The 18,579-nt window shown below is 46.1% G+C and overlaps 1 protein-coding gene across 3 annotated transcripts in view; it reads left to right on the forward strand.

Annotated features, from left to right (window-relative positions):
- The window catches only part of PNKP (polynucleotide kinase 3'-phosphatase), an 80,878-nt gene that overhangs the window by 49,080 nt on the left and 13,219 nt on the right, over positions 1–18,579 (forward strand). For all 3 annotated transcript variants that reach the window (XM_069200883.1, XM_069200884.1, XM_069200885.1), the window contains 10 exons: positions 3,962–4,008; positions 5,239–5,784; positions 6,727–6,806; positions 7,792–7,849; positions 7,941–8,048; positions 10,513–10,584; positions 12,506–12,554; positions 13,918–13,988; positions 16,527–16,619; positions 18,008–18,104. In XM_069200883.1, the coding sequence (XP_069056984.1) occupies positions 3,962–4,008; positions 5,239–5,784; positions 6,727–6,806; positions 7,792–7,849; positions 7,941–8,048; positions 10,513–10,584; positions 12,506–12,554; positions 13,918–13,988; positions 16,527–16,619; positions 18,008–18,104 (1,221 nt within the window). The remainder of the gene's footprint in view (positions 1–3,961; positions 4,009–5,238; positions 5,785–6,726; positions 6,807–7,791; positions 7,850–7,940; positions 8,049–10,512; positions 10,585–12,505; positions 12,555–13,917; positions 13,989–16,526; positions 16,620–18,007; positions 18,105–18,579) is intronic.

Here is an 18,579-nt window from a genome sequence, read left to right on the forward strand (position 1 = left end):
ATTATGTATGGAGTCTTTTAAAATGGACTCCAGTAAAGGAGTAGAGAAAATTGTGATTTTTGCATGATATGCCTTAGAGCTCCTTGTTGGTGACCTCTGAATTTTGGCTGAGTTTGGGGCAGTGATAGTCAAGCAGTGGTTCATTGAACATTGTTGGGTGCAGTAAAGTAATATGCTAGTTGCAACTGGTAGACCATCATAGAGTGATGTGTAGTATAATGATTTATTGAACTCTTGCATATTCTGTAGGGATAGCTCATTTGCTGAAGCTTGATTTGCAATGGATGTGTTACAGTAATACATGAACTGCAGTTGTTTAGCTATACCAGGTTTGGCACAGTGGCATGTGAGCTGCAGTTTGCTGAGCTGTATTAGGTATGGTACAGATGCATGTGGGCTGCAGTTTGAGCTATATGGGGTGTGGTACAGAACTGGGGGAGGTGTAGTTGAGAAAAGCTATGCGTGATACAGTAATATGTGAACCACATTTGTTGTAATGTGCTGGGGGTGGTACAGTAACATGCAAGCTGCAGTTTGTGGCCGTATGTTGGGTGACTGTAACCCCACTGGAGGTGTGCCATGAATCTTTTTGTTAAACAGTCTACTGATGCTCTTCCGGTAAGGAAGTGTATCAGCAGTGCACCCGCTCCCATTGATGTGCATGGTGATTGCCGACTCTGAGGATTTTTCTGTTGACCCCATATCTTTGTGTGCCATTAGCTGCACCCCCTTAGTCCTGATTGCAGAACCGGTTGAATCCATTGCCCTTACATTCCGAACATATTCATGTATTAAGTTATGTTGGCTTTCAAAGCTTAATTCCAGTTCACTGTTCCAGCTGGTGTAACCGTGTGGTCTAGTGGATGGTGCCAACAGGCAGTTTGGTGCCCCCCACCAACTGAAATCTTGACAGGAGCCTGCGGGTTTGCAGAAATGGGCCTAGGAACTGTAAAAAAGCGTTCATATGGGCTAACCTACACCAGCTTTTGCCCTCCTCTGAAAAACTTTCAACTTTGTGTCATCAGATGGGCCATTTGCTGGCCTCTGTCTTCAACTGTGCTTCTATTGACACCAGCTACTAAATGTGCAACCTGAAGTGAATGCTCTAAAGGTGTTCATTGTGTCCTGAATACTGTATCTTTGTACTTGAGTGTCACTCCTGATCTGGCATGTACCAGACCAGAAAAACATTCAAGGTCAAGGTTGAACAATCGCACGCGAGGCTTGGGCATCTCACTGGCAGTCAATGTAGAAGCTCTACAGTAGATCAAGCAGTGAAAGTCAGTCTATGTCTTCAGAGACCAGTAGTATGAGGAATAAAGCTATAGTTTTTCGTCAACTTCTGAGTTCAGGGAAGTCTTTTTATGTTGTCAGTGGCTGAGGAAAGGAGTTCAATAAGAAGGTTCCCTGGACATGGAGAGATCTTTTCCGAAATCTTAAAAACTTATGAGCATCCAGGAGGTGGGCAGAGGAGGATTTCAAGTGTCCGGGAGGCCTGGTGCTTGACTGTGGATGGATTTATGTACAATGCACAGTGTTTAAAGCAAAACCTTCTTTCAGCAGATAGCAGTTAAGAGATCTGAGAGCAGGGTGATGTGACCTTTTCGCCGGAAGGTCCAGATTACAATACTAATTTTAGTACATCCTCAATCCTCAATCCTCATTTCTAATTCTCATTGGTACTTCTTTTCTCATGATGGATGAGAAGTATGGATGTTTGATGAGATGTAGTAATGAGAAGTAGGGAGGATGGGTGACATGTAGGGATTATGGGTGAGAAGTGAAAAGATGGGTGAGAAGCAAGGATGATGGATGAGAAGTAGGGATTATGGATAAAGAGTAGGGATGAGAAGTGGGAATGATAGACGAGGATTAGGGATGAGAAGTAGGGATGATAGATGAGAAGTAGGGGTGATAGATGAGAAGTAGGGGTGATAGATGAGAAGTAGGGGTGATAGATGAGAAGTAGGGGTGATAGATGAGAAGTAGGGGTGATAGATGAGAAGTAGGGGTGATAGATGAGAAGTAGGGGTGATAGATGAGAAGTAGGGGTGATGCATGAGAAATAGAAGTGATGCATGAGAAGTAGGGATGAGGAATGGGGATGTCCTAAACCTTGTTCCATGGCTTTGAGTTTGCTGCAGTTTGTCATTCAGATTGCTAGAGATGCCAGTAGAGATGCTATTGGAGGTGAGATTTCTCCACTGGGGCGGGCTAATATAATTTTTTGGGAGGTCTGGAGCAACACCCAGATTGGGAGAAACATGAATCAGCCATAATTAAACAGCTGACTTCAACAGGTAGCACATTTTTTGTAGAACCGCCTTTTCATGGTTGACCCCAAGATTTAAACATCGTTGGTTACCAGTTGCATAATTAAATAGCCAACATTGACAGCTATTCAATTACGGCTGTTGATACTTTGTTTCAGCTAATGATTAGTGTATCTCCCAATTATGTGTCAGTCATCAATGCAGACTACGGATATTGGGTAAGTGGTCACTACCGATGGTAACTCTTTAGACTCGAGTAATAGTTTCCTTGAACACTATGCCCCATAGTACAAGTATATATCCTGTTTGTGACTTACTAAGGAGAGATTTATAAAGTTAAGAGATTTTAAGTTGTTTGTAGCGTCACGTGCCACTCAAGTGCTTTCTCAGAGTGACAGTGGTACACAAGTTGTCGTGAGTAGGCGTCGGCTCTGTTTTATGCTGGGCCACTATACGTTCTAAATCACCCCTACCATATGCAAATATAAACAAACTAGCTAGCGTAGAACATGCAAAGTACTTTGCTCCGTTGTCTAACACTCTGGTTTATTAACACTGTAAAAACTGATATCAGTCGTAACATGTGCGGTTCTTAATTTTACCTGCCATATTTGACTCACCAGTAAATAGGACATGTTCTTCTGAGAAGCAGGGGTGTAGCAGGTGCAGTGGCACCGGGGCTCAGAGACCTGAGGGACCCCCTAAATCTTGATTATAGCTGTATTGCACAGTCCAGACAGCAGCCACGGCCGCCGTTTCCTTCCTTGGACTGGGGCCCAGGACACACTTGCTATGCTAGTGCTGAGAAGTGACCGCTCTGGCTGGACACTGAGTTCAGTGTGTGGAGTTTTATTGCTTTATCTCGGGGTCCAGCCCACCAACACATGGAGTAAGACTGCTTGCCTATGCTACTATCTGAGAGTGAAGCGCGCATAGGGAGATCCTTGGAGTGCACCATAACTGATGGCCCTAGGACAACAATGCTAAACTGCCAATGAATGAATAAGCATTGCTTGCTGCTGAAAGGGAGGACCTCTGGAGTCTAGACAAACCCTGCAGTTGCATATACATTATAAAGAGCGGAGCCCACATGGGTCATCTGACACGTGCCTGACACCATGACCAGTGCAAGGATATGTGAAGCTCACCTAACCTAGGACAGTAGGTGACCTGCTGCTAGAAACACCTCATGGGGCGTAGGAACACTAAGGCATGCTGCAGTCCCTTAAACCTAGTTATGTGATGTCACAATGCAGATGTGTACTTGGTTAGGCGTGCTACAGTGTTGTGTGTTTTCTAATTTGTTCACGTAGTTGGGTGTGGTACAATGGAAGATAAACTGTACTTTGTTCTCTTTGGTGTAGTACAGGAGTATCTCATCTGGGTCTTATTGAAATTTGTTGGGTGTGGCATTACAGGTGGATGTGAGCTGCATTGGGAGACCTTCGTTGGTGTTGCCTACTAACATCACCTTCTGATGCTAAACGTTGATGTAGTGGCACAGTGATACATGAATTGAAATTCGTGTAATAAGTAAGTTGTGTGTGAGGGTGTTATCATGAGATGTGGGTGATTTAACGGTGTGGTTTGCAGCAATAAGTAACCTTTTGTTTCTTTACCAGCTTTGTCTAGTTAAATGGCGTTGTCTGCTTTATTAATCTGCTGTTTTCCTGTTTTTTTCATTACAGTGGAGCTTTTGGCCGACTGTGCGCATCAGGCTGTTCGCATCACCCAGGTGAGGCTGAGACTTTGTCCCATTTCCCCTCACCTGAGTTTTGACTGATACACTCCTAGATGTCTCTTCACTGTGATCTGTTCCCACTAAACCCTAGTACTTTGTAGTCTTCTCTTCCATTCTACTTGCCTGTAGGCAAGTACACCCACTTTTGACCATGAGCTGGCAGCTACCTCTGTGTCCCTTTTCTGGCTGGTTGTAGGCTGGGCCCTCTTACACCCTAAGATGATTGTAGGCTGAGACATTCAACCTTTGGCCACCTCTACACCGGGACCTCCATCCAACATTGGCCCACATGTGGGCTGCCCCCAATTTCTTCTGGTGATGTAAGTTGTAAACCCCTGGCTGCCACTAGGATTTCATCTTGGCCAGGATAAACAACCACCCTCTATCTATCCACCTGTAGGCTGAGTCCCTTACACTTTGGTCGCCTATAGCCTGAGGCCTTCACAGTTGTTGGTGCCCTCACACTTTGGTCCTCTTTATGCTGCGGTCCTCACCTTTTAGCTGTTCACAGCCTGAGGCCCTTACCATTTGGCCTCTAATAGCCTGAGGTCCTCACCTCACCATTTGGCCACCTTTAGGCTTAATCGCTTACCCTTTGCCAATTATAGTCTGTGGTCCTCTCTGTTTGACTGCCTTTAGGACAAGGACCTCACTTTCTGCACACTTATAGGCTGAGATCTCTCCTTTTGGCTGCCAGTAGGCTAAAGTCTTTGCTCTTTGACCACCGGTAGAGTTAGGCCCTCGTCCTTTGGCCGCTGGTTGAGGGAGGCCCTCACTCTTTGATTGCATGTAGTTTGAGAGCCTCGCCCTTTGGCTGCCTGTAGGTCGAGGCCATAAACCTTTAGCCAGCTGTAGGCTGAGGCCCTCATTTTTTAGTCCACCTGTAGGCCGAGCCCCTCTCCCTTTGGCCAATTATAGGGTTCTTCTAATAACAAAAACTTCCAGTGCATGCCTTCTGGTATTCCGTGCTGGCAAACTATTGCTGTCTGTCCTCCATGAAAGCTTATGTGGCTTTAGCATAATATTTGGAGGAATGGCCAGGTGGCACTACCTTACCGGCGTTGGTGGTCAGTGGTAAATGTGGTGCTGCCGGGGTTGGCAGTAGAGTGGTTGTGTTGCACCATTTCATCTAATAATTTTGTGTGAGTCAAGGTGTAGGGGGCTTTCAGAAGGAGTAATTCATCCACCTAATGGATAACTTATCTGCTTTTTGCGTCACTGCAGCTTGGGGTTAACCCCACATCAGTGGAGGAGCTGGAGCTGAAGAAGGGGGACAGCACTACGATGAAGGAAGGGGAGACCTTGTTCTTGGTGAACGGTCTCTATCCCCATACTGTTCGCTTCACTGGTTCCAAGCCCACCCGGCCCCCTTCAGCTTCTCAGACCAAGACAGATGTCTCAGGTTCTTTGGCACGATCCAGAGACACAAAACCAAAGAGAACCGTCAAGGACTTCTTCTGTGCACAGCGCCCTGAAGACTCGAAGAGGAGCCCCAGCAGTAGGGAGGCACATGCAGAGCCCAGCAGCAAAAAGCCAAAGGGGGAGAGCCCCATGGAACAGGGGTCCGGCTCAGACTCCGAAGAGGAGGCCAGTCGCAAGCTGAAGCAACTCCAAGAGACTGCAGCCCAGGCCCATCAGACAAACAACACTGCAGCTCCTCTGGCTGGTTCTTCAGAGATCCACAGAGGAGATGCCTGCCCCAGAGACTCCTGGGAGGAACATGGAAAGCTGCTGGTCTTCAACAAGAAAGGAGTGCAGGCCAGCTCCAAGGTACGAATTGTTTCCCAGCGCACTGATACACGCACACATCCATCTATTACACACATCCTTCTGTGGCCCCTCTCTTGCATAAGGTGCTCTGTAACTGATACCTACACCTTTTGCAGTCAGTCATCAACACTTCTCTTCCTACACGAGAAACTGTGCAGCACAAAATGCAGACCTGTCACAGACAGTAGTTCCACCCCTCTTTTCAGATATTGTTCAGTGCACCCAGTCCTCCAATATATTATTCAGTGCACTGATACACCTTTTGCAGAATAACCATCTAATTCCCTAAGCTGTATCTGATTTGCAGACCTCAGTGCTATCCCTGGAACATGTGCACCTTACCCCCTTGTGCTTGCCATTACATAGTGCCTCAACATTGCAGATACTATGAAAACTGTGAGGCATATCGCTCACGTGCTGGGAAGAGCGATGTGCATGGGGTTATCACTCATTGGCTTTGTCACGCATATGGGGTTTTCTTCACGCCTTCAGCTTTCTGTGCTTTCTTGTTCCTGTCCGAGATGTTGTGTACTTTCTTCAAGCCATCCCTCTAACATCGGTTCTACTGCTGTGCCCGCCTGAATCGCCTTTTCATTTTTAATACATTTTTGTTTACAAAATTATATAAATCCCACATAAATGTACAACAAACTCTCTACTTAAAAAGCTTGATTCTTAAGATAGACCGTTACTAGTAGATATTCAGTTTCTCACACGACACCCTTCAAGCCAGGAAGTGTTGACCTCCCTGGTGCATTGTGGGCAGGCTCCATCTTTGCTTCCGCAGTGCACTTTACAAGCTCTTGCAATATTCAGTATTTTAGAACAGGCTTATCTGATCGTAGATGTTATTATTTGGGGATCTTTCTTGCTGGCCATCTTTGGTCCGTGGCCATCGGAGGGCTTCTTGAGGCGCTGCTCAGAACCTTGCCTATATTCCAGGTCGCCGGCTTTGACATCGACGGTACGATCATCACCACGAAGTCCGGAAAGGTCTTTCCTGTTGGTCCCGATGACTGGAGGTGAGTGGGTTCCTCGCAGGCATCTGTCCACTGTGTGTCATTGGCCACTAGCTTTTTATAGTAGTAAGCCACGAGAGAAGGTGCTGTTGCCAGATCTTTCAGTATTATAATAGCTCGGGGGTTGCTCCTGTAGGGACAAAGCGGCAGGGTGGGGGCACAACAACATAAAGAAATAAAAAAATAAAATTTAAAAAAGTACCTCCGCTGCCTTGCTGCTCTTCTGGCTCCCGCTCCACCCGCTGCAGGCACAGGCTTCCAGCCGGCCCTGTGATTAAATCCAAACACTGCTCTTGCCTGAGAGCAGCATTAGGATTGGCTAGAACGCCCTGGCTTGGCGCTCAGAGGCAGAGTGGGAGCCTCTGCCTGCTCTCCCCCACCCGGCAACACAGTGCCGAGCTAGACAGAGCCCAGTGCGCATCTGTGTTTGGCTGGCCCAAGACCACCGGCCAAACGTACATGCACACTGAAGGGAGTGTGCACTCCCCCTCCGTCCCGGTCATTGCCCGTGGCACCGCTCCCGCTGAATAATAAAAACTATAATAAACACTGTTTATTATCGTTTTTATTTTGCATTTTGCAGCTGCGTGGGCGGGGGGGGCAATGGGTAGACTACAGTGGAGGAGCCGCGCCTGTAATAGCTTAGGGTGCTGGATGTATGGAAAAGCATAGGTGCTAAGTGCTACAGGTTCATATTGTTAACTGTGCATGGGACACAATGTTGGAAGAGCAGATTCTCCTGCAGATCAGGTTGATGTACAGTGGGTGACTTGTGTCCCACCACCCTGTGCTGAAAGCGCCGAGGGTGCTGCAGGTTTGGATTGGGGTACACTTGCTATGTTTGGGCCTTAGTACAGGAACAGCAGGGAGTGCTGCATGTACGATTGTAGAGCTTTCTACTGGTAGAGTAGTGTATTGGTCCTAGAAATAAAACTATATGGTGTTTTGCTCATATTAGTTACACTAATATGTCCGTCTTTGTCTGCAGAATTTTATACCCAGAGATTCCCAAAAAATTAAAGCAGCTTTTAAGCGAAGGCTACAAGGTAATTTCTAGTTTCTAATACCCCCTTCTCAAACTCACTCTTGTTAGCCTCTTAAAGCCGATTTTCTCCTTTTTTCTGTTGCTCCTCGCAGATTGTCTTTCTCACCAACCAGCTGGGGATCAGTCGTGGCAGACTGAAGCCGGAAGTGTTCAAAGCCAAGGCAGAAGCCATAATTGACCAGCTGGCAGTACCTGTGCAGGTGAACATTGGTGGGTGGTGGCTTATCTGTGGAGGATAGCTGAGGAGACTGAAAGATAGAGGGGTGTACTTTGTAAGTGGAAGTATGAGGCACTGGGGTACCTCTGCAGGTGAACATTGGCCTCAGGTAAGACCCTTAAAAGAGTACGGTGATTTTGACAACAGTGTTGTACTTTGTATTTTTTCTTTTTGTTTATAACATTCTGCATAGAAGTGTGTCGAAATTACATTATTTTAAGTGCAGCTTCCATATTATTATTTTGTTTTTTATCTTCCTTTTCATCGACATAGCTCAAGAGGTGCATTGGTTTGCTGTATTCTTGAGGCTTCTTTCTATGAAGCTCATTATGTATGAAGCTTCCACTTTATTTTCTGCTTTTCTCTCCTCTCCTTTTCCTTCACCACCGCCAAAGTCTCTTACGAAACTAGACTAAAAGCATATGCCTGCCTGTGCTGTAGACATTCACATGCAGAAAACAAGCATTTGCAATGCAAAGTGTCTCGCGTGTGCTCGAGTAGAGCTATTAGCGTTGTAAATTCCTAACTGGACTTTTCTTGCCACATAAATTGAAAATGAAAAGTAAAACAGTTGAAGCAAGCCGATTCAAAGCCCCAAGGCCGCCGTGAGCGCAAAGGAGAGACACAAAAGGAAAAAGAAGTTTGCTTGCAGTCAAACGTGTTGGCAAAAGTGCAATTATCCATATAAGAGGGTTGATGGCCAAGGCGATAACAAAATCGCCTCAAGGAGGGACAAACTTAAAGCATTTACCAATGATTACAAAGGATTTTTGAAGGGCAAGCCCATGAACGAGTGATAGTGATGGGTGTGCGGTGGGCGTGGTTAAAAGCCCACAGATATATTACAACAGGCCAGAGCGCTTGCACGCTCGACCTGACTAGCCCGCTGATCGCATGGCCATCCCTTAGTAGCAAGAGAACATGTTTAATTGTGACATTGAACAGTGATGACCACATAACATCAGACGTTCTCAGGTTTTATTTCTGCTAGAAAGGTTTGTTTGTGATTATGTCTGATCCATGAAGACCAGGTCTCCAGCTGCATGGAAGTTTGCCCAGAAATGGGGCGGGGCTAGTTAGTACTCACGCCACTCACACTCGTTATACAAACTGTAACACTTACGTTGCACATCATTGCCCACTCTCAGCACTCACACAGGGACCTATTCAAATGCTTTGTACTACGTACGTAGTACTACTGAAGTACTACAAATGCTATTCACAAACGGAGACCTCTGCCTATCCTATCTTTTGTTTTCCCCACACACATAAGTGTGCATTTGTGTAGTAAATGTGTGAGGGAGAAGGGGAGCTGCTGGAAAAAAGGGGGGGTTAGGGAAGCACACGCTAATACAAACCTGCACCCTCAAAAAGTATGCTATTGCTATTCACAAACTGCCCTTCTAAAGCCACTGCAGCCCTAAAGGTGTCAGAACACGTGTAAATGTACTTCAGTCCGGCCTTGGAGTAAGTCAATCACCACACGTGGTCCTTTCCCGCTACTCCAACACACTCCCTTGAAAACCGCAGCAGCAGGGATTTAAAATAACATTCCATAGGTACTAATGTTAAGTGATTTAAACTATTTGAGCACTTCACATATACATGCCAAAATATATAATTATCATATTAAGTTAAACTTAATTACAAATATTAGCTAAACCTTTATTGAGAAATAATTTCAGTTATTTAACCACATATTATTTGACAACATTTACTATAAATTGATTCGAATTAAAAATCTTAGTGATAATGGGAATTTAAAAAAATAAAATAAATTATACATTAAATGATCATATTTTTAAATTAATCATTTAATAGTCATTTATTTGAGTTAATGTGCTATTATGTACTGTAACACTTTATTTGTATTAGTTCAAGGTTACCTTTAGATTATTTTAAATTCATTTACATTTATATTTTACATTAAAATAGAAGATCACCACCAACGTCTGCAAAGTTACTAGTAGTAAACTTACACTTGCAGATGCTGCTGTAAGAGGCTCCACCTCCTGATTTGATGGGGTGTAGATGTAAGTCTACACCTAAAGGCAAACTACACTCAGAAATGGTGAATAGCAAAAAGTGTAGAGTTCCACCTAAGCCTAATAGTAAATATTCATGTGAGTAAACATGTTTTTGTGACTAGGCCCCTGCAGTGTGCCAAGTTATGCAAAGCCAGGCATTCACAAGTGCTGTTAATGCGCACTAGCACATTAAAGGCAGACCTATTGCTTTTTATTTCTTGTTGTATTGATGCATGTGGGTGTGGCCTTGAGCAGCAAGGAGGGTGTAGCATTGGGAAAAGGTGTCATGTGTGTATTTGTGCGCGTCCCTTGGCTGCTGCTGTCCTGCCCTTAGATCAGCACAGTCCTGTTACATATAGCTGCCTGTGCTCTGTCAGACCATCACTCTGCAGTGATTGCTAACTCGCTCTATTCCTGCAGGTGCTGGTGGCCACTGGAATGGGCATCTATAGGAAGCCGGCGCTGGGCATGTGGCATCACTTGTGCGACAAGGTTTGTAGATTGCTTTCCGGAAGTCAGCTTGAAATTGATATCATGCACTGAACCATGCACCTGCAGCACAACAGTAACCAGGCTGACTCTGCCCTTCAAGTCCTGCATTTAAACTTCTGCACTGGAGCGGACAGTATTTCAAGGTTGATGCTATGCATCTCAGAGCTCACACAAGTACTCCAGTAGCACACACTGGCACATGAAGCCGGAAATAAACATCATTAGATCAGCCACGCTGACCAACTAGTAACAAATAAGTCCTTTCTTTACAATATGAATTTTTGTGAAGTTGTATATATTAAGAAGAAAAAAATGTGCTAAAGTCCCATGTTTTGCACAACTGTGCTCCATTTTAAACAAACGCAGGCAAAGCCAGTAAGCCTCGCCTTTATAAAGTATTCTTTAAAAAAAAATCAAAGAACTTGAGGGAAAACAAACTATTATCTTAAGGTATCTCAAAACTGAACATTGAATTCAATGTTTTCAATCTTTGTAAATGGCATGGTTCATTTTTCAAATAATTCTCACTCGTCAAACTCTAAACAGAATTTGTAAAGAAAAAGTAAATGTCCGAATGTGAAGGCAAATGCTTGCCAAGGCCTAATTTATTTTCTGCAGGATTCAGCCACTGGGCCTCTGTTATACCCCGGGTAACAGTTTTATAAGCCTCCAAGAGAAGTCTTGTGCTAATAACACCTTCTGGATCAGAGACTAGCTGAGTGAGGGCAGCTGATGGCCCTTCCCCCTTGTGCCATGACAACCTGGTGTGCTAAAGTTTGTGCTTTCATACAGCATGTGGAGTGTGGGAGATAAAACAAAACAACCCTTAAAGTTCGCTCTTCAGCCATACCACAGCTCAATATACCCATTGCTGTGCTTTTTCAGAGAAGATTGAAAAGTTGGGGAGCTACAAACGATGGGGATGTGAGTTGTTTTAGGGGAGGAAACAGTACACGAGGGAAAGAGCTAGACAACACGTGCACGATTGGAGTGCTGAATAAAAAAAGATCCCTAGATGTGAGCAGCGGAATGATACAAGGCAGCCAATCAAAAATATCGTAAGGAGGCTGTGCTCCAGGGAAGTTACAATCAAAAGAAGAGGAAGACAAGCCATCAAATAAGAAATATGCAAATGAGATGCACAGTAAAGCCAACCAGTGGTAAGCAATGGGCAAGTTGTATGCTAAAGTAAGTTTAGGTAAGTCTTTCATAAGCACATAGCTTGCGCCATCTTGTAGGTGAGACCTAAAGATATTACTGCAACGATCTGATTGGGAGGAATCATTAGATTGTCTACGGTACCCCTTGATTTCCCCTAATGTTTAGTTTTAGTGCCTTGTTGGAGTTTCAGAATGTGAGTGGAATTTGTTTGGCGCTTGCCACATAACTGTTTTGCCTGCACTTGACAAGTGTACACTTTCTTCCCCATGCACTTAGAAGTATTGCTACGCACACTTTGGCACGGTCTTCAGAGGCTGGCATCCTTACATCGCAGTGACATTAAAGATAATCTTTGTTGCTGCTCATCATTTGTACTAGAAAAAAACAAGCTAGTATTCCGAGCTGAACTACTAGAAGGGGTGACTACGCTCAGCCAGTGACTCTCTGGCAGTCAAGCCCAAGATGCATAACTTAACGCCTCATGAATAATTACTCGATGCTCCATAAGCCAGACCACCTTTGTGGTTTGTTAGTGAACAGAGGACCCGTCTTGTGTTATGTATGTATATATGTCTCCATATATTGACATCCATTGCCATACCATAGCTCCTCCATCCTGATCCTTCTCAGATCTGCCCCTTCTAACACTGCCAACCATGGCAGACTTTGAACAAGCTGTGTGACTGTTGAGCGCTTGGATGGCTCTGGGTAGAAGGCGCTATGCAAGTATTTTTATTGATTGCTTTTCACTTTTTCACAGGCTAATGGAGGAATTCAAGTGGACGTGCAGGAGAGCGTGTACGTTGGAGGTAAGCGAACCCTGTGGGTTGAGAGCGCTCTAGTGGATGGATGACCACGGCCCCGCGTGCTGTATCCGTTCTCTCAGCTTCCGTGCACCTGCACCCCACAGCATCACCGCACAAGCCTCTTACTAGACTCTAAAGCTAATACCTGCGTCTGCTAATGACCATGGAAGCCATTGCAGCACTCCATTGGTACGAAGACTGACCTTGTCCATCTAACCATGTCAACAGTTTACGTACATATTTGGGGGGGGCATATTTGGCTGCTGTGAGTGCAGACACAGCAGTTATAGGACTGCTGGTGTAGTTATCTTTGATTTGCTGGATGCTCCTGTTGGGGTTTTAGGACCGAGAGTGGACCTCGCCTAGCAGAAGGATGAGCATAGGAAAGGCTAATGACCATAAGGCGGCAACAACATCGCCCCCTGGGTTGCGGGGACAGACTCCGGCGTAAGAAGCGAGGGAAGAGCAGATACACTGAAGCTTAGCCAAGGACTGTACATGTGCACAGGATAGCTTCCGCCTCCTCTTTCGTAGCCATGGAAACCCTCACGATGACAAGCATGGTTGATGAAGATTACGGACAGTGCCCGCTTGGTTTGGCCCCAGAGAGATGGTCACTTCTATCTTTTACTTGATCTTTCCCTCTAAGTGCACACCAGCGCGTGCAACTGAAGAAGTTGCTGATCCACCTGTGCTGTCTGTGTTACACAAAAGTGTTTTTAAAAGGCTGTTTGTCAACCAGCTCAATAGACAGTAGCGCTCGAGGGTTGTAGTTCTGGGTATTACCGCTCTGTGTGACCGTCTCCGAGGAGAGGCCACAAAGGCTCTGATTTCCCCTTTACCTCCCTTGTTTTTTATCCTTCTCTGTCTGAGTTCTCGGGATCTCGAGCAAATCCCCATCAGCCCCAGAGCTCCTCCTGCGCTCTGGAACTCGGAAAGAAACTGAAGGCCCCCTCTTCAGAGAGCACCCCCACCCTGTACCATAGGAGCTCCTGTGTAACCCGCCCCCGGGGGGTGTTTGTGACTCGTGTCCGGGGGCTCGCTCCTTCTGTTCCGCACCCCCTTGCCCTCGTTGGGTCTGCACATTGCTAGCACGACGCAGCGCTCACGGTCTGTTCCTTGCCCCTTGTCTCTGGTTTGCTCTCTGTTGTATCTCTTTTCTAGTTCCTTCTCGGTCTGACAGTCTGGAGTTTGTCTGAGCCAGGCTCGCTCTTGGTTATTTTCTCTCTGGTTTGCGATCTCTGATGTTTGCTCTCACGCTTTGACCTTCACGTTGTGGGTCCGGCTCATTCTTGTTATCTGACTTTTCCTGCTCTCACGCTTATTTCCAGTGGAGTGTCTCATTTTCTGCACTTCTGCTTTCCAGATGCCGCGGGCCGCCCCGCCAACTGGGCTCCCGACCGGAAGAAGAAGGATTTCTCCTGCAGTGACCGGCTGGTAAGAACCCATCAAGCGATGCGGAGAAATTCCGCGACCCCCCCTTGCAGAAGTGGAGACTTTCACAAGCGTGGGAGGGTTCATGGATAGTCTGGGTATAAGGATTGATTTGGGTCATTCTCCCAATGTGGTGAGGTTTAGGGGCTGTGTCCAGGTTATGAAGGGTATTACAGTGTTGGGGTACCGCAGAGATACAGGGGCTTGTGTTTAGATTAGGGGGAGATTAATGTGCCGTGCCCATGGAAATGCAGAGGCTGCGCATGTGTACGGTGACAAGTGTGTGTGTGTGTGTGTGTGTGTGTGTGTGTGTGTGTGTGTGTGTGTGTATGTAGGTATATACAATTCCCCCCCCCCCCCCCTCGGGTGGTGACAGGCCCTCCTCATATGTTAGGAGTGGGGATCTCATAGAATATACAAACGGGTGAGTGTTCAAGTTTCCACAGAATAAGAGAGATGGTTAATGGATGGTGTCAGGATTCAGGGAGGGACCTTCAGACAGTCTGTTTTACTGATTCTTTCATCCAGTAATATCTTTGCAGGTACTGTTTTCATTTTAACAATACATCAAAAATAAATTCTCGAATTTTGGGGGCCCCTTGGGTACTAGGAATGAATACTTCCTCAATTTGGAGATCCCACCGTTCATTAAAGCCATGCCTGAAAACGAGCATCTCCTTCACCAGTGAAACCTTCAGCCTGTGCCCAGCTAAATCTGTATGGCTCCTGTGCGACATTTCTTTACAAGACCCTAGGACTTCCATTTATCAACCCTTTTTTCTGAATAGCTCGTCGCCCCTCCCCCTTAATAGCTGTGATATACCATTATGCATCCATGATTACAGCAACAAAAGTACATGTTGTGTTCTTCTAATTTCTCTATTAAGCACAACTCTGCCTTTTTGGCGGGGCTCTTGTTTTTAAGGACCGCCTTACAAAAGCAATAACTTAATAAATCCCATGCTGCTAGTTCAACCAAGTGTAGTTGCTTCTCGTAGACTCGCCTAAATCCCATTTTTAATCTGTTGCTGCAAAAGGATTCGAATTATTTCTTGCTTCAGATGTCCTTATCAGTTTCCATGGTGGTGTCTGTACAGTTGCCACTAGTTATTGTAAGTTTTCCTGTGATCAATACAAATGAGGGACCTCTACCGGATGGACAGTGGTATACCAATTCTAGCTCCTCAGTGGGATTCCTGTATTTTACTTCTTTCTTTGTGATCGAGTGACAGATTGCAGTTTGATGCATGAGTGAGGGATACTTCACTGCTTCCTCTATGAGCAGGAGGCACTGTTCAGATTCCTTTGTTAGTCAAGAATATTTATCAGTGGTTTGTGTCAGGCAGCAGTGGTATACATCCTTTTCTCTGAGACACATAACTCCTCGTGTGTGTGTGTGTGTGTGGGGGCAATTTTAAAGCTTCTTCTGAGTGATGCATCATTTTACAGCTTTTGTTTGATAGTTGTACCTAACAGTTTCTTGTGTGAGTGACACACACATGCATGGACTTTACAGTGTCTTGTGTCACCGAGAGATACTTCACAGCTTTTTGTTGGAGTGAGAGATAATTAACAATTTGCTTTACGTCTTCCTTTAGAAGTATCACACACACACACACGCACACTTTACAAATTCCTATGTCACTGAGGGATAGTTTACAGGTTCATGTGTGGGGGCAATTCACAATTTGCAATGTGCACTATTAGTACTGTACAGTTTCCTGTATGAGTGAGACTTAAACTTTACACATTTCAGTGTCACAGAGAGATATTTTACAGGTTCATGTGTAAGTTGGGGCATTTTACGTTGTCACATCAGCGAGAAAAACATCACAGCTTCTTTTGAGAGCAAAGGTAGTTCACAACTTCTTGCACAAACCATGGATTGTCTTCAGTGCCCTTTGTGACCAAGGAATAATTTATAGCTTCCCATATGAGTGATGACTTGTGGCTTCTTACGTGAGTAGTGGATGCTTTATAACTTGCTGTATGTGTGAAGGATGTTTTAGAACTTCCTGTGTGAGCGAGGGACACTTTACAGATTCCGGTGTGAGTGAGGGATGCTTCACACATTCCTGTGTGAGTGAGGGACGCTTCACACATTCCTGTGTGAGTTAGGGATGCTTTACAGATTCCAGTGTGAGTTAGGAATGCTTTACAGATTCCGGTGTGAGTTAGGGATGCTTTACAGATTCCGGTGTGAGTGAGGGACGCTTCACACATTCCTGTGTGAGTTAGGGATGCTTTACAGATTCCAGTGTGAGTTAGGGATGCTTTACAGATTCCGGTGTGAGTTAGGGATGCTTTACAGATTCCGGTGTGAGTGAGGGACTCTTTACAAAACCCTGTGTAAGTGGAGGATGTTTTACAACTTCCTCTGTGTGTTGAGGAGTCCATACAAATTACAGGTGAAGGGGTCCCACAATGTTGTGTGGGAGTGAAGGTGGCTTTAAAACTCCCTCTGTAAGTGAAGGATTATTTGTCCGCTTGCTGCGACTTAATCTCATTCATTATATGCCTTCTGCTGTATTTTTCACCTAGTTCGCCTTGAATGTCGGCTTGAAATTCGCCACTCCGGAGGAGTATTTCCTTGGATGGAAAAAAGCGGAGTTCCACCTTCCCACTTTTGACCCTGTAAGTAATCTGTGAGCCTTAGTCTCAGGTTACCGAGTCATCCATCACTCTCTGACCAAAAAACTTGACTCCAGACCGAGGGTGAAAAGCAATCATGTGATAACCGTGTTTGGGGGGCACTGGGGCACCGGTGCCACAATGCAGAGTGGGAAAGGGAGAGGTCAAGTGAAGGAGGGAGCCGGGATGGGCATGGGTGTCCTGCTCCAGTGGGGCCAGAGTGTCCTTCCTGAAACTGGGCCATCAGAGGGCAGAGTGGCATTGCTCGGTGTAAACCTGCCAGGAAAGAAGGGGTGTGCATACCGAGCGCTGTAGGCCAAGAGTGACTGTGGGGATAGAGTGACATATTCAAGAAAGAGAGGAGCGAGCACAAGAGAGAGGGGTAGAGGAGGGAAGGATGGAGACTGTAGATAGAGATAGACTAGGAGAGGAGGGGGAGAGAGAGAGAGAGAGAGACGGATGCGAAGGAGACTGACTTGTGCAAACAAAAACACAGTCCCTTGCTTTCGTAAGTAAAATATCCGCCAGAGAGTGGTAGGGTGGATATTCCCTGGGTGGCTTCCTAGAGGTGTGACATCCTGCGTAGTGGTGTTTTTCTGGTAAGCCCTCTATTTATTTTCCTTTGGTGGTTGAAACGTGTGCTGTAGTGACTGCAGGCCCTCACCCAACCCCAGGAAGCACTCCTTCCTGTCACTTGGGTGCACCCGCCACCGAGCTTGTGCCCACTTGTTTGCCCAGTGTTGTTCGCTAGGATGACCCAGAGCCAGAATTTAGTAACGAATTTCCAACTTGACCCATTTCCCCGTTATCTGTTAGTGAGAGAAAAGCTTGTGCAAAAGAGTAGAGCTGTATCAAAGGGTTTTACCCATTCTGTGTCCATGGGAAAATGCTTTGATACATATAGCCCCAAATCCTTTTCTGGCTATCTCAGTAAGTACAATAGGCACTGAGATCATGTTATGAAAAGATAGTGCTTAGAAGCAATAGTAATGATTGGGTTTGATTTTTGGCTCGATGGATGCTAGCACTTCCTGGTTTTCGGTGTATGCCCTTTCTTAAACTCATTCATTTACCTACCTGTTAATTGAAGATCCTTGTCTTTCAAGCTCAAGCACTGGTTAGATAGTAATGTTGAATTATATTTACTGTGTCAGATCTGAGTTTCTAAATGCCCCAAGGAGTAACCTGGCTATGAAGGTGGATTGCATTAGCATTGTGGCCCTAGAACACCAGTGGTGCTGGATACTGCCCAGTAGCCATGGACTGCCCCAAGAGAAGTCCTCACACTTGGTTTAAGGGTTATTTACTCTGTAAGGGCTGTGTTAAATGATTTTTGGATAATGTACTATTTTCTAATCTGTCCCATAATCCTCTGCCCTCTCTACGGTTAGCGGAAGGTGGACCCAGCAGCCCCCCTGTACGACCCTCCGACTGCCCAGCTGGTTTCTCGCTCCCAGGAGGTGGTGGTCGCCGTTGGTTTACCCGCAGGTAAGGACCGGTGAAGCCGCCTCTGCTCAGCCTGCTCCCTACGGAGACCGCGCGGGACCCATAGTGCCTGTTGTCCGGCCAGATCTGAACATCTCTGCAGCCTGCCTTCTGTCTAACGTCTGGGCCTTTGAGGCTCTCCCACCCCCGTCTCCACAGCTGGCAGGTGCCTGCTCCTGGGCTACAGACAGTGCAGTAGGGCGGGGCCTGCTCTGTGCATTAGTAGGCAGCCACCCCATACCCCGCTACATTAGCAGGGTGCCACCGTCCTCAGTCCAGTAGGAAAGGCCCAGCTACATCCGGAGGGTCACTCCTATCCCAAAATGCTCTGGTCTTACAGTGGGAGCAGGACTGCACCACCTCGCGAGGTTGGCAGGTCGCCATGCCAACCTCGGGTGCCCATCCTGCAAAGTCACAGTAGCAGGGCGCCAGCCCCTTTCACCCACCCACCATGTGCCCCCCTCTACTGTTAAACACG

This window comes from Pleurodeles waltl, chromosome 7, assembly GCF_031143425.1.
Source record: "Pleurodeles waltl isolate 20211129_DDA chromosome 7, aPleWal1.hap1.20221129, whole genome shotgun sequence".
Classification (NCBI taxonomy): Eukaryota; Metazoa; Chordata; class Amphibia; order Caudata; family Salamandridae; genus Pleurodeles; species Pleurodeles waltl.